General features: G+C 40.5%; 2 protein-coding genes across 3 annotated transcripts in view; both read left to right on the top strand.

Annotated features, from left to right (window-relative positions):
* Positions 1 to 1,335: 1,335 nt before the first annotated feature.
* LOC109890274 (zinc finger protein 184) lies at positions 1,336 to 4,024 on the top strand. Its single transcript, XM_020482259.2, has 2 exons — positions 1,336 to 1,813; positions 2,008 to 4,024. Exons 1-2 carry the CDS (start codon positions 1,636 to 1,638, stop codon positions 2,760 to 2,762), a joined length of 933 nt encoding a protein of 310 aa, XP_020337848.1. The 5' UTR covers positions 1,336 to 1,635; the 3' UTR covers positions 2,763 to 4,024.
* Positions 4,025 to 5,359: 1,335 nt separating this feature from the next.
* The window catches only part of LOC109891326 (synaptophysin-like protein 1), a 33,150-nt gene continuing 22,403 nt past the window's right edge, over positions 5,360 to 16,106 (top strand). Inside the window, exons 1-2 of one of the 2 annotated variants that reach the window (XM_020483775.2) lie at positions 5,360 to 5,570; positions 5,757 to 5,831. In XM_020483775.2, the coding sequence (XP_020339364.1) occupies positions 5,556 to 5,570; positions 5,757 to 5,831 (90 nt within the window). In that variant the 5' untranslated portion in view covers positions 5,360 to 5,555. The remainder of the gene's footprint in view (positions 5,571 to 5,756; positions 5,832 to 16,106) is intronic. The other variant, XM_020483777.2, reaches the window with a different exon arrangement.

The raw sequence follows: 16,106 nt of genomic DNA, 5'->3' as shown, positions 1-16,106 counted from the left end.
GTCATGGGTAAATTGTGACTGACTGGCTAATCTACAACTAACATTGAGTAGCTATTTATGAAGTAAGGTGATTTGTAGATTAGTCACTCGTTTTTAAAATAAAAAAAAAGAATACAGTTTTTGGCAAAATGTACTCTACAGGTTTTGCAGAATTAGGTTAAGATTAGGAAAAGGGTTAGCTAAAAGGCACAACAAAATCTAATTTTGAAACCAAATTTGACAAAAGCTGTATCTCATCTAGACTTAACCCCTTTAAAGTCGGCTGCAATATCAGTCCACCCATTGGGCGTGTTCGAACAGATCCATTTTGTCAAGTCGGTGACCATCGGCGGTAACGCCTTTCAAAGTGTTTTGTATTATGGGGATAAAAAAATTTGTCCATCTTCCGTCTACATGTCGAATTCATGAACTTTACCGAAATAATGTGATTAAAAGGCCACTATGTTTTGACTGCCAGTTTCTGCATTTGGTCTTCACCAACTTCATCCTTCAGCCTGCAATGTGGGAGGCTCTATTGTCAACCAATCATTAGGGTGTTTTTGTTTGACCCACCTGAACATGACCAAAGACATGACTGAAACAGGAACCATCTTTGCTGCGATTCATACAGTGGATATAAACAAATGAATGATATTTGAGGCTCTCTCAATGATTGTACACACACACACACACACACGAGTTTAGTTTGTGAGTGTGTGATATGGGGGTCAGAGGCATGTTAATTTCGACATTATAAAGAAACTTTTATAAACAATGGCAACACTGCCATGTTCATCTGTACCTTGCTGTTGGAAAAGCACACTATAGAGTCCAACTTTCGGCTGTCGCAAATGCACCTTCCCAGACTTCACTCCTCGACTTTCATCTACATTCTGTTGCTTTTCTCTTACCACTCAATCGAGCCCATAGTCATGGATCAGGTGAGAGAGGATGAGCCAGAGGTTTCACTCTTGCCAAAATAAACGAATGTGTTTCTATGGGCTTATTTTGGACCTAAGCTTGTCTCATGCCTTTGGGACAACTCCCATTATTAGGGTGGAGACAAAAGCATCTCATTATATACAGCTCCCTGATCAGGTGCTGATAATGGCCTTGTTCGAGAGGCTCAAAACCACAATGTATTGTGGGTAAATTGTGACTGACTGATCTACAAATAATAATGAGTGTTATTTATGATTTGTAGATCAGTCAGTCAGTCAGTCAGTAGTTGTTTTGATGCGCTCGAACACGGCCATTGTCACAGTGTCGCTTCAACCCCTCTACTTACCAAATTATTAGTGTCTATACATTTTTTCTTTATTTAACTTTAATTTAAGTAGGCACGTCAGCTATATGGGAGTAGCCTATTAGCATTCAGAGAGTGAAACACATATGTAACACATAGAACGAGTTTTCCTGCTGTTTTAATTTCCCTTCTATTTTACCCTTATGCATAAGATTCTAGGTAGGATTGTTATATCAATGTGGTTCCTGAGATGACTACGCATTGTGATATGAGTAATTTGCGCCGAAAATGTGTATCTGGAACGCACCCAGAATCTACGCATTTTACGTTTCTCGACTGTTTACTAGCCATCGGACTACGATTTGGAAACATTGCCTAAAACGCCAATACGGTGGTATTTTATTCACAAAATGACCAAGTTGAAGCTGCTAAATGTGTTTTTAAGTGAGAGATTAGCTGCAGCTGCTAAAGAAATATTTATAGAGGTGGAAAATATTTTAATCGAATACCAGGAAGAAATCACTCGTTCAAAGGCAGAGAATGACCGTCTTCGCGGGCTACTGGACGTCGCTTTCCAGTTTACGCCAGGTTAGGCAGCAGACCGATAGCCTAGAAATGTGACAATGTTTCATCATTATTTTATTTTAAATGTAATCGTTTAAATGTAAATGTAATTTTAACATCCCCTCCATGGTGGTACTGTACGTGCGAATGTCAGAACAGTGCACTGTTATCCACCATATCATTTTTTGACTACATCTTCCTTTTCTTCTCTTCGCTAGCACAACAGCCCATTCAGCTTATAGCCTCTGATGAGGAGGTTTCCCCTAAGCATCAGCAGCACTGTGAACAAGAGTGGAGCCCCAGTCTGGGCCAGGAGGACCCAGAGCCAACACAGTTTAAAGAGGAACATGAGCTCAGGACCAGTCAGTTGGAAGATCAGTTTCAAGGGCTGGAATCGGATACAGAATCCATATTCACTCCTTCCTGTGTGAAAAGTGACTATAATCAGGATTCGCCTCAGCCCTTAAATCTTTACCAAATTCAAACTGTGGAGGTTGGAGAGGGAAACTCTCCGTCTCTCCCCGCCAACAAAACTGAAGCAATCAAACCAGAACCCGAAGGAGAGGGCTTTGAAATATCCGAACCAAGCAATCCACAATCCTTCTATGCCATGAATCTAGACAATGCCGAAGCTCAGAGTGAAAATGGTATATATTTCAATGAGATAGACAGTGATGGACTTCCCTCTGAGTTTGAGGTACCACAGCCAAATCAACCAAGGAGTGCCAGAAGAGGGCAAAGAATATGCACAGCGAAGACTGTGAAAAAGAACCCTGATGAGAAGCCGTACCAGTGCAACGTCTGTGGGAAAAGTTTTCATCACATGTCCAAACTTAGAACACATCTAAGGGTACACACAGGAGAGAGGCCATTCAGCTGTCCAGAGTGTGGGAAATGTTTCAGCCAGTCTGGCGAAGTCAACAGACACCTTAAAACACACAATCGGCACAGGGCCTATTTATCCGGCCTATGAGGGAGATGCACCCTCTCTCGTGTCGAACTATGAATAAAAAATAATAAAGATAGCTGTTTTTTGTTTGAAAACAAGTGTTCTTGCTATTTATTTATAGCGGTGGGAAATATTATGCCTACCATTCCACTCAGTTCAGCAGGACAGCATTTGTTTGTTTGTCCTGTGGCAGTTGAAATAGCATTAGCCAAAATTGACCCCAATTGTTATACTGTCTTGTTTACCAATGTACACATGAAATCCATTCAGAAACATATTTAGACTGACTCACTCTTGGTACTCATTGGACCCTAAATGTAGGCCTAATCTCTGTTCATGTTGTGGTATGAATAGTGTTGCTTAAAACAGAAAATGTGACCATTGTACATGAATGTCTTTATTGCATATTTTGTGGCGTTTGAACATGTCTGTTTTCCATTGGGGTGTTTCATAGCCATTAGTATTGCTTGACTTGGACTTGCTACGTCAATCTGAAGGCCCTTCAGATCTTGGACCCTGGAGATCACAGGACAGGGCATGGTCGAAAAATGTCGTAAACATTCATTGCACTGCTAGCCAACTGTATTTTAAAACATTTTTGATTTGGAATCAGGGAGATATGTTGTTCTTGCATTGGTTTACGCATGGACATGAACTGTATTTATATTACTTTAGCAAATTCGGGTGGTAGCCTCGACCGGGACTCGAACCCGATTCAAGCGATTGTCAAGCCAAAACATTAACCGTTAAGCCAAGTGGGCCAAACCTCTTGAATAGGGTTGATAGGTGTTGGGTTAAAGTCACTGCACTAACCCCTTCCTTCGGGAGAGCATGTCCCCACACTTCTATGTACCGAGTCCCTCACGTGGATACGCCTCTCCGATGGCCCCACAGGCTTCCATCCTACTTCTGACACCAGTGTAGCAAATTTGGGGGGTATCCCTGACCAGGACTTGGTCCAGCGACTGTAAAGCCAACACCTTAAACGTTAAAGGGATACTTCAAGATTTTGGCAATTATGCCCTTTATCTACTTCCCCAGATGAACTCGTGGATACCATTTTTATGTCTCAGTAGCTAGGTTTCCATCCAATTTGCAACAGATTTTCATGCGAATATTTCAAAAAAAATCTGCATAAAAACAATATGCATATTTTCCCAGCAGAGATGTGTTTCCATCAAATTGACTTGTTGCAGATAAAAGGTTGTGCATGATGACGAAGTGCCCATCAAAAAACCTATTGCGGTTAAATAAAAAAATGCAAGTTCAAATTGCTTTCCACCACATTTTCACTGAATGTTTTCTCACAAAAAAATATATATAGGGAGTGTGCCCCCTCTGGTATTGGAACATGCACTCTAGCCCAGAGTATTCCAAATTCAGTCTTGGCCCACCCTGATTGCAGGTATTGGTTTTTGCTCTAGCACTACACAGCTGATTCAAGTAACAAACTCACCATCAAGCTTTGATTATTTGAATCAGCTGTGTAGTGCTAGAGCAAAAAAAAAAGAATGCGCCAAGGTTGAGGCCCAGTACCAAGTTTGGGAAACCCTGGGTTAGAGTGCACATATAGCCTACATCCCTTATACTCAACTCTGGCCATTGAAGCCAGCTCCACTGCATTTTTTCATTGTTCCCCTCTAGTCAGGGACTGATTTATACCTGTGACACCAGGTGTGTGCAATTAATTATCAGGTAGAACCGAAAACCAGCAGGCTCTGGACCTCATAGGGTAAGAGTTGAGTACCCCTGGCATACATGATGAGATTATTATGGACAAAGGAGTGAGATTTTTTTTTGGGGTCAAATGGCAGCCAAGCATCAATGATTATGTTATGAAAATAATCCCCACGATATTTATTGGAAACGAGCATCAAGTTTATCACTTTCAACACCCTGTGAAGTTCATCATAATTTATTTAATCTGTGGTTTAATAAACTGCATGCTTTCCCAATGTAGTAGTGGGAGATGTCATCGCCTTCAAAGTGATGGTTACTATATAAATATTTGCACATAAGTGTTGACACCAACATTTGTCGCATAATATATATTACAGACACAAAAAGATCTAGAATATTTTGTTTTGTCAACATTTGGAAAGTTTACCAAAAAATGTGTTTCCATCTGGCCTGTCATGACATGTTTTATCCGACATATACTTTACTCGGATAAAAAGTTTGGATGGAAACCTTGTCTGTGTCCAATATGAAGGAAGTTGGAGGTACTTTCACGAGCCAATGCTAACTATCGTTAATGCCTATCAAATACCAAAAGACTTCCAGTCAAATGCTATTTAGCAACTTCCTTCAAAGTGAACGTAGAGACATACAAATAGTATCCACGAGTTCATCAGACTCTGGGGAAGTAGATAAAGGCACTCATTACCACGATCCAGAAGTATCCCTTTAAACCAAGAGGTCGCTAGGTAATGGGTTGTGGCTACATTATAAACATTACAACACATTTTCAAATGAAACAAGAATGGGCAGATCAGGGCCCAAATGACTGCAACTGGTTCGGATTTCAAATAAATATGCCCTTTCTCTTGAAGAACAAGTTGCCCGTTCAGTAGGTGGCGACGCTACATCAATAGGTGTATTCTGCCATAAAACTTTAAAGAAGAAGAACAAGTTGCTTGTCACGTGTGCTCATGCAGTTTAGAAAGTTTGACAGCAGTTTTACAACGTCAGCTAACCTAGCTGTGTTTAGCTGTTTTCGATCAGTCGTATGTAATCTAGGTTCACCCCGCTACAATATTTGTACGTTTGGGAGAATATAGGATTTCTTCCGGTATAGCGAACTGCTGAAAATCGAACATGGAAGTTGTTCAGGTAAATCGGTTGATACGAGTTTTCGTTATATTCGCTATCTTAACAGTTAACGTTAGCTAGTGAAGGGGACCAACATTCGTGACATTTTAGTGTCGGGGGGGCTACCAATAAAAAAATTAATGAAAAATATATCTCGCTTGACCACGGTCAAGATTCAGATGTTTTTTTTTCTTCTTCCAATTTAAGAAACTTCTGTCGGGATTCAATCTTGACCTGGGACCTTTGAAAGAACCTCTGGGATTTATTCGGATTCTGGAATGGGTAAGATACCCTCTTAATCCTTTTAGAGGACTTCGCCAAAATGTAATGTGTTGTCTCGCAATTGTCACACACACTAAACTTGCTAGCTACGTTAATTAACTAGCTAGTTTGTCATGTTATTGGTTAATGTTGCGCGCTAGCTACTTGTTTTTTTGTAGTTTAATTTCGGAGTAATGTTAGAAGTGTATTGATGCAGATAGTTATCTAGTACACTAACGTCAGTTAGCCCAACCTCCAAGGCAAATAATAGCTAGATTTCCTCGGCAACACCCTATTCAGCGATTGTCTATGTAGTTACGACTCATAGCTACAACAATTGGATCAGTGACTGACATGTCGCTCTTTAAGATGATCATACAAGTGTTCTTTTCTTTAAAAAAAAACTTTTATTTAACATGTATTTAACAAGGTAGGCCAGTTGAGAACCAGTTCTCATTTACAACTGCGACCTGGCCAAGATAAAACAAAGCAGTGCGACAAAAACAACAGTTACACACAAACAAACGTACAGTCAATAGCACAATAGAAAAATCAATGTACAGTGTCTGCAAATGTAGAAAAGTAGAGGTAAGGCAATGAATAGGCCATAGAAGCAAAATAATTACAATTTAGCATTAACACTGGAGTGATAGATGTGCGGATGATGTGCAAGTAGAGATACTGGGGTGCAAAAGAGCAAGAAGATAAATAACAATATGGGGAGGTAGTTGGGTGTGCTATTTACAGATTGACTGTGTACAGTGATCGGTAAGCTGCTCTGACAGCTGATGCTTAAAGATAGAGAGGGAGATATGACTCCAGCTTCAGTGATTTTTGCAGTTTGTTCCAGTCTTTGGCAGCAAAGAACTGGAAGGAAAGGTGTCCAAAGGAGGTGTTGGCTTTGGGGGTGACCAGTGAAATATACCTGCTGGAGTGTATGCTATGGGTGGGTGTTGCTATGGTGAGCCGAGATAAGGTGGGGTTTTACCTAGAAAATACTTATAGATGACCTGGAGCCAGTGGGTTTGGTGACGAATATGTAGAGAGGGCCAGCCAACTAGAGCATACAAGTCGCAGTGGTGGATGGTATATGGGGGCTTTGGTGACAAAACGAATGGCACTGTAATGGACTACATCCAATTTGCTGAGTAGTGTTGGAGGCTATTTTGTAAATTACCTTGCCAAAGTCAAGGATCGGTAGGCTAGGCAGTTTTACGAGGGTATGTTTGGCAGCATGAGTGAATGAGGCTTTGTTGCAAAATAGGAAGCTGACTCTAGATTACATTTTTTTACTGGAGATGCTTAATGTGAGTCTGGAGGGAGAGTTTAGTCTAACCAGACGCTTAAATATTTGTAGATGTCCACATATTCTAAGTCAGAACCGTCCAGAGTAGTGATGCTAGTCGGGCAGGCAGCAATCGGTGGAAGAGCATGCATTTAGTTTTACTAGCATTTAAAATCAGTTGGAGGCCACGGAATGAGTGTTGTATGGCATTGAAGCTCGTTTGGAGGTTTGTTAAATGGCTGCAATCCCGTTAACGGGATGAGATGACAACAGCCAGTGAAAGTGCAGGGCGCCAAATTCAAAACAAATCTCATTCAAATTCCTCAAAAGTACATGTATCTTATACCGTTTTAAAGGTAATCTTGTTGTTAATCCCACCAGTGTCCGATTTCAAATATGCTTTATACAGCGAAAGCACCACAAACGATTGTTAGGTCACCACCAAGCCACAGAATAAACACAGCCATTTTTCCAGCCAAAGATAGGAGTCACAAAAAGCACAAATAGAGATAAAATGAATCACTAACCTTTGATGATCTTCATCAGATGACACTCATAGGACTTCATGTTACACAATACATGTATGTTTTGTTTGATTAAGTTCATATTGATATAAAAAAATCTGAGTACATTGGCGCTTTACGTTCACTAATTCCAAAAACATCCAGTGATTTTGCATAGCCACATCGATTCAACAGAAATACTCATCATAAATGTAGATAATACAGGTATACACATGGAATTATAGATTTACTTCTCCTTAATGCAACCGCTGTGTCAGATTTCAAAAAAACTTTACAGAAAAAGCATACCATGCAATAATCTGAGACGGCGCTCGATAATTGTTCGATATTGTCTGTTATTTATGTCCAATTAGGTACTTTTGTAAGCGCGTTTGGTATACATATCCAAACGCTCGTGCATTTCTTAGGACAAAAACTTTAAAAAGTTATATTACAGGTCGAAAACTTTCAAACTAAGTACAGAATCAATCATTAGGATGTTTTTATCATAAATCTTCAATAAAGTTCCAACCGGAGAATTCTTTTGTCTTGAGGAGGAATGGAACGCAAGTCGATATCATGTGGAATGCGCGTGACCAGGAAATGGCTCTCTGCCAGTAAGCTGACTCATTCAGCTCTTATTCAGTCCCACAACACAGTAGAATCCTCATTCAAGTTTCTAAAGACTGTTGACATCTAGTGGAAGCGCAACTTCATCCATATTCCAATGTGAATTCAATTTGGCTTGGTTTGATTTCACAGAAGTGTGATTGACTTGGAGTTATATTGTGTTGTTTATGTGTTCCCTTTATTTTTTTGAGCAGTTTATATACACAGTGCCTTGCGAAAGTATTCGGCCCCATTGAACTTGGGCGTGCAAAATGATTCAGCCCCCTTAAGTTAATACTTTGTAGCGCCACCTTTTGCTGCGATTACAGCTTTAAGTCGCTTGGGGTATATCTCTTATCAGTTTTGCACATCGAGAGACTGAAATTTTTCCCATTCCTCCTTGCAAAACAGCTCAAGCTCAGTGAGGTTGGATGGAGAGCATTTGTGAACAGCAGTTTTCAGTTCTTTCCACAGATTCTCGATTGGATTCAGGTCTGAACTTTGACTTGGCCATTCTAACACCTGGATATGTTTATTTTTGAACCATTCCATTGTAGATTTTGCTTTATGTTTTGGATCATTGTCTTGTTGGAAGACAAATCTCCGTCCCAGTCTCAGGTCTTTTGCAGACTCCATCAGGTTTTCTTCCAGAATGGTCCTGTATTTGGCTCCATCCATCTTCCATCAATTTTAACCATCTTCCCTGTCCCTGCTGAAGAAAAGCAGGCCCAAACCATGATGCTGCCACCACCATGTTTGACAGTGGGGATGGTGTGTTCAGGGTGATGAGCTGTGTTGCTTTTACGCCAAATATAACGTTTTGCATTGTTGCCAAAAAGTTCAATTTTGGTTTCATCTGACCAGAGCACCTTCTTCCACATGTTTGGTGTGTCTCCCAGGTGGCTTGTGGCAAACTTTAAACAACACTTGTTATGGATATCTTTAAGAAATGGCTTTCTTCTTGCCACTCTTCCATAAAGGCCAGATTTGTGCAATATACGACTGATTGTTGTCCTATGGACAGAGTCTTCCACCTCAGCTGTAGATCTCTGCAGTTCATCCAGAGTGATCATGGGCCTCTTGGCTGCATCTCTGATCAGTCTTCTCCTTGTATGAGCTGAAAGTTTAGAGGGACGGCCAGGTCTTGGTAGATTTGCAGTGGTCTGATACTCCTTCCATTTCAATATTATCGCTTGCACAGTGCTCCTTGGGATGTTTAAAGCTTGGGAAATCTTTTTGTATCCAAATCCGGCTTTAAACTTCTTCACAACAGTATCTCGGACCTGCCTGGTGTGTTCCTTGTTCTTCATGATGCTCTCTGCGCTTTTAACGGACCTCTGAGACTATCACAGTGCAGGTGCATTTATACGGAGACTTGATTACACACAGGTGGATTGTATTTATCATCATTAGTCATTTAGGTCAACATTGGATCATTCAGAGATCCTCACTGAACTTCTGGAGAGAGTTTGCTGCACTGAAAGTAAAGGGGCTGAATAATTTTGCACGCCCAATTTTTCAGTTTTTGATTTGTTAAAAAAGTTTGAAATATCCAATAAATGTCGTTCCACCTCATGATTGTGTCCCACTTGTTGTTGATTCTTCACAAGAAAATACAGTTTTATATCTTTATGTTTGAAGCCTGAAATGTGGCAAAAGGTCGCAAAGTTCAAGGGGGCCGAATACTTTCGCAAGGCACTGTACATACATACATACATACAGTGGGGCAAAAAAGTATTTAGTCAGCCACCAATTGTGCAAGTTCTCCCACCTAAAAAGATGAGAGGCCTGTAATTTATCATAGGTACACTTCAACTATGACAGACATAATTAGCAAATAAATTTATAAAAAATCCTACAATGTGATTTTCTGCATTTTTTTTCTCATTTTGTCTGTCATAGTTGAAGTGTACCTATGATGAAAATTACAGGCTTCTCTCATCTTTTTAAGTGGGAGAACTTGCACAATTGGTGGCTGACTAAATACTTTTTTGCCCCACTGTATATTGCAATTATTCCAAAATGAGTGAGCGTTCATGTGCAAAGGATTAGCATTTCAATTAATATAATTATCAACTGTGTGTAGTTATCCCTTTTTCCTTTCCTGCTTTCTCTGTCCACACCCACTTCCCTTTGTCCACCAAGCCGTCATATCGGCTTAGCCCACTAGGGAATCTTCCCTATCCTTGTTAGTAACATGTTTGTTTATGCATTTCTGTGATTAGTTAGTTAGTTAGTAAATAAATGATTAAGCCAATTGGTGTCTGAATGATTCATAGTAAAGGCTGGGTTTGTGCAGATAACCAACAATTTACGACATTTGGAATGAGACTAACGTGAGGTAAAGAATAATTCATTAATTAGAAGACTAATTGATCAGATATTTAAATATCTGGAGAGTTATATTAGGAAAATTTTAACTTTGTCATCGGAAGATTTTCCTTGGTGCCCCGACTTCCTATAACCACATTTTTATTTTTTTATTTGACTAGGCAAGTCAGTTAAGAACAAATTCTTACTTTCAATGACGGCCTAGGAACAGTGGGTTAACTGCCTGTTCATGGGCAGAACGACAGATTTGTACCATGTCAGCTCGGGGATTTGAACTTGCAACCTTCCGGTTACTAGTCCAACGCTCTAACCACTAGGCTACCCTGCTGCCATGATTACTTTAATCACATAGTAATAATTGGAGAATAGATTTGATCAAAATATGTTCACTTTTTAATGGTGCCAAAGACAAGACGGGTGTATGCTGGGCAACGAACGTTCAGAAATATCTTCCAATACACGTTGCCTGTGAGCATCAGAGGCGAACCAGTTGCATACACAGCTCGAGCAAGACATTCATCAGAATTTCTCTCACTACGTTCCTCCATTGAGTAAAAAAAAACTTCTGATTCCAGGAGGACCATGACCTGTTGCTATCGATAAGGTGTCTGATTCATCATTTTCACCTCGACTAGTAGTAGACTTTTGTCAGAGGTTGCTTGTTGTGAGCGCTGAGGGAACTTTATGCACTTGGCCAGATGATTCTGCCTCTATTGCATTCTTCACATGATTTGGCAGAGTATTTGCAAATGTACACAGCTTTTCCTTCTACATTAGCTGCAGTAAAATGTCTCCACACATCAGATAGTGCCTGTGGCATTTTCCTGTGAAGATTTTGAAAAAAATGATTCCATGTTGTAAGATAAATTAAACTTGAATGGAAACGAGTGAATTAACACCGTTAACAGGCTCAACAAGCTAAAACTAACTAGCAGAAATTAATAAGTTAGCCTACAGTAAAGTGTGTTTAAATAATTTCTATTTACTAGTTAAGAAAAGATCATGCATGTCACTAAATGTATTCCCCCCCCATCCAGTATTGTAATCAAAACTTAGCAGAAAGCATGTCCTTGGCTCAGACAGTGTAGTGTGGGCTCAATAGAATCTCATTAGTGTGCATGATCTTGAGAATCAGCTGTCCATGTGATGGACGAATGCACTGTGTTGCAATTCCATTGACTTGGGGATAGTTCAAACAAAATATGCCACAAGACCTAGAATTGCCTCATGTGTATCCAACATAAGGTTCACTGTTATAAGCTGTTTTATTTTGTATTTAAAAAAAAAAATGAAGTTAAGAAATTCCCAAAATTCCTGGGCTTATTTACCCATGGAAAATTTCCACACAAATTCCGGAAATTTACCGGAATGTTTCCGACCCTTTGCAACACTAGTAAGGACAGATGATTTTTACACACTTCTGCACTGTCCCGTTCTGTGCGCTTGTGTGCCTACCATTTCGCGGCTGAGCTGTTGTTGCTCCTAGACATTTACACTTCACAATAATAGCACTTACAGTTGACCGGTGCAGCTCTAGCAGGGCAGAAATTTGACGAACTGACTTGTTGGTGGAATCCTGTGATGTTGCCACTTTGAAAGTCACTGTTAGGTCTTCAGTTAAACCATTCTATTGCCAATGTTTGTCTATGGAGATTTCATGGCTATGTGCTCGTTTTTATGCAACAGGTGTGGCAGAAATAGCCAAATCCACTAATTTGATGTGGTGTCCACTACTTTTGTCAGGGGATTGTGGAGGCCAGGTCATCTGATGCAGCACTCCATCCTTCTTGGTCAAATAGCCCTTACACAGCCTGGAGGTGTGTTGGGTCATTATCCTGTTAAAAACAAATGATATTCCCACTAAGTGCAAACCAGATGGGATGACTTATCGCTGCAGAATGCTGTGGTAGCCATGCTGGTTAAGTGTGCCTTGAATTCTAAATAAATCACTGACCATGTCACCAGCAAAGCACCATCACACCTCCATGCTTTACTGTTGGAACCACACATGCAGAGATCTTCCGTTCACCTACTCTGCGTCTCACGAAGACACGGCGGTTGGAACCAAAAATCTCGAATTTGGACTCAGCAGACCAAAGACAGATTTCCACCTGTCTAATGTCCGTTGCTCGTGTTTCTTGGCCCAAGCTTCTTATTGGTGTCCTTTTTAGTAGTGGTTTCTTTGCAGAAATTAGACCATGAAGACCTGATTCACAGTCTCCTGAACAGTTGATGTTGAGCTATGTCTGTTACTGGAACTCTGCAAAGAATTTATTTGGGCTGAAATTTCTGAGGCTGGTAACTCTAATGAACTTATCCTCTGCAGCAAGAAGTAACTCTGGGTTTTCCTTTCCTGTGGCGGTCCTCATGAGCCAGTTTCATCATAGCGCTTGATGGCTTCTGCGACTGCACTTGAAGAAACTTTCAAAGTTCTTGACATTTTCTGCATTGACTAACCTTCATGTCTTAAAGTAATGATGGACTGTTGCTTCCCTTTGCAATTTTTTTTCTGTTCTTGCTATAATATGGACTTGGTCTTTTACCAAATAGGGCATATTCTGTATACCACCCCTACATTATCACAGCACAGCTGATTTGATTGACTCATGCATTAAGAAGGAAATTCCACAAATGAACTTTTTTAACAAGGCACACCTATTTAATTCAAATGCATTCCAGGTGACTACCTTTTGAAGCTGGTTGAGAGAATGCTAAGTGTGCAAAGCTGTCATCAAGGCAATGGGTGGCAACTTTGAAGATTCTCAAAGATAATATATTTTATAAATTATTTTTTGGTTATTACATGATTCTATATGTGTTATTTCATACTTTTGATGTCTTCACTATTATTATACAATGTACGTGTGTATAACTGGGCCATGTCACTTTTATCATTTTGGTCCACTGTACTTCATTCCAGATATTGACAGCGTGCATGAATGAAAGTGGCTAGCTAGCTAATGCATAGTATTTCAAACTGCATTCATGCCCAGACTGTCACATCAGATAATAGTTAACTTTAGCTAGCTAGTTGTCACTGACCTATAATATATGTCATGAGTTTAGGCTGATGCTTTAACTGTTATGACCTAGGTAGATCTTGACTTTGAGAATGGATTGTTTGTATTTTCGAGAGGAGCAGATGTAGTATGACCACAAACTGAGAGGTAGAGCACTAATGAATCCTGTGCGTAGTGCAAACCCTATTTGAAAGGTCCTCGTGCTCATTGGTAACCAGGTCAACTAGGCTTCTTGACTTCATTTTGTTGAGTACATGGACATGGAAATTCCACTTATGATCTACAGGGCAGGTAGGAAATCAGTAGCTAGGCTATCAGACATTCTTCATGAGTGCAGCTTAGTAGTGCTGCCTCTTGGAGCTAAATTTGCATGGAGAATTTGACTATTTATGTGATGTGAAGCCCAGTGACTCTTCACTGTCCTTCATTTGTCACTAGCTGATTTCTGTTTGTTTCTGCTGCCTATAGGCTACATCAAAGAATCACCAAGTCAGAATAATTTAACCAAAATCAAACTGCTCACAAGCAACGCTCACGTGAATGTTTTAAGTTGGGTCCATACAGAAAGTGGAATTGCCCAGCCCAACACATTGGAAGGACTTAGTGCACGGTATGTAGGCCTGAGAAGAGGTGTTTTGCTAAAGAGCTGACATTTCGAGCAGGCCTTGCTATGTGATGAAGTGACATTTTTAGAGACGTGGCCAACTGGCCAAAGTGTAGACAGCTTGGATTCATGAACTTGTAACCTGTCTGAGTAGCTGTCTCAGGATAAAAGGAGGACCACTGGTTCTGATCATCAAGCATTCTGTGTGTGTACACGATCTGTACGTGTATACAGTACCGGTATGTGCCTTTGTATGCACTACATAGTCTGTCATGAATTTGCTAGTTTTGCCTGTGTGCTTGGCTAACTGTGTTGAGGTACTGTCTGTGTGCTTAAGTAGCAGAGCTGCCAGTGGCCCTGTAGGCAATAAACGCCAATGTTATCTTTTAGGTTAGAGCTTGAATTCAATCCAGGCAGTCTACTTCTCCCTCAGCCAGTCATCACTATCTCGCCATGTTAGAAAGGATAGAAATGTATACTTTCTAACCACAAATGTCATTTTTAAACCACTACGCTTTACATCAACCCCTACCCTGACCTAAATTAATAAGGAGAAATGGCTCATGTGCTTTGACCATAATTCTACTTTTGTCCATTCTAACATGGCTGTCTAGTAATTACCCTCCTCCCTCTCCCCTATGTGCTGTGCCAACCAGCTACATGCCTTTCTCTGGTTAGAGAGGGGAGTGGCCAGTTACTAGGAAATGCACTGTAAATCCTGGCCAATGCTACAACACAACATTCTCAGAGCGTCAGTGCAGAGAGGGAGTGGAGGCAGGGGTTACATTATACACACCACTGATCCCGGTGCTAAACCCTGACCTGCATGCTGCTGCATGCATGAGGGGTTAGAACTAACAAGTTCCAATTAGGCAACCTGTATCCATACTATGTCTGTGGCTGCTTCTTTAAGACGTGTTCTTTAGAATTAGCTTTAATGCAGCATTTAATTGCACCACTTTATTGCAGCCTACGCCACAGGCCCCTGAAGAACTTGCATAGACTACATGCAGTTGAAGTGTTGGAACAGAAGCATGACTTTACCCCTGAAAAACATAGCCTAGCTTAATTCTCAAATAAATATTTGTATGATGAACCACAAATGGGCGGGAAGCTTTTTGTTCCTTGATGCACTGATGTTAAAACAACTTCTAAGCTTGGTTCAGATCTGTTTGTGCTCTTAACTCCATTGCTGTTAATGTCATGTTTGTTATGAGAATGAGTGTCAAGGAGTTGACATGATAGCCGAGTGCCTGCCTGTTTGTGCTGTCTCTGACCAATTCATAATATGTATACCATGACAACAGTCAGGAGTTGGCCAAAGTGCCAACAAGTCTAGAACCAGGTTTGAAAACAAAGGCCTGCTAACGTTCCCATATCATCAACTCCCACCTAACTACACTGTGACTGTACTAGCCTATAGGTGTGCCCCCATTCTCAGTCAGTGGGAGGTTGGGTGTCTTACTTACTCAGGGAACTGCATAGTGGAGGGTTTATTTTGAGGGTCAGCGGCTGAGGTGAGGGGATTGCTGGAATGGTCAGGTGTTTAAGTGGGGGTAAATTGGAAATGCTTTACTTCACCAAACACCTGAAAGATGAAACCAGTTCCCACAAGGTTCACTTGACCTCATGCTGCTACTACTACGATCATGATACACTTTTCTCCCATGTGTTTTTTTATTTCACCTTTATTTAACCAGGTAGGCATGTTGAGAACAAGTTCTCATTTACAATTGCGACCTGGCCAAGATAAAGCAAAGCAGTTCGACACATACAACAACGGAGTTACACATGGAGTAAAACAAACATAAGTCTATATACAATGTGAGATGGGAGGTAAAGGCAAAAAAAAGGCCATGGTGGCAAAGTAAATACAATATAGCAAGTAAAACATTGCAGTGGAAGAATGTGCAAAGTAGAGAGAAATAATGGGGTGCAAAGGAG

This window comes from Oncorhynchus kisutch, linkage group LG5, assembly GCF_002021735.2.
Source record: "Oncorhynchus kisutch isolate 150728-3 linkage group LG5, Okis_V2, whole genome shotgun sequence".
Classification (NCBI taxonomy): domain Eukaryota; kingdom Metazoa; phylum Chordata; class Actinopteri; order Salmoniformes; family Salmonidae; genus Oncorhynchus; species Oncorhynchus kisutch.
Note: the sequence above shows the minus strand (reverse complement) of the source record. Positions and strands in the feature narration are given on the sequence as shown.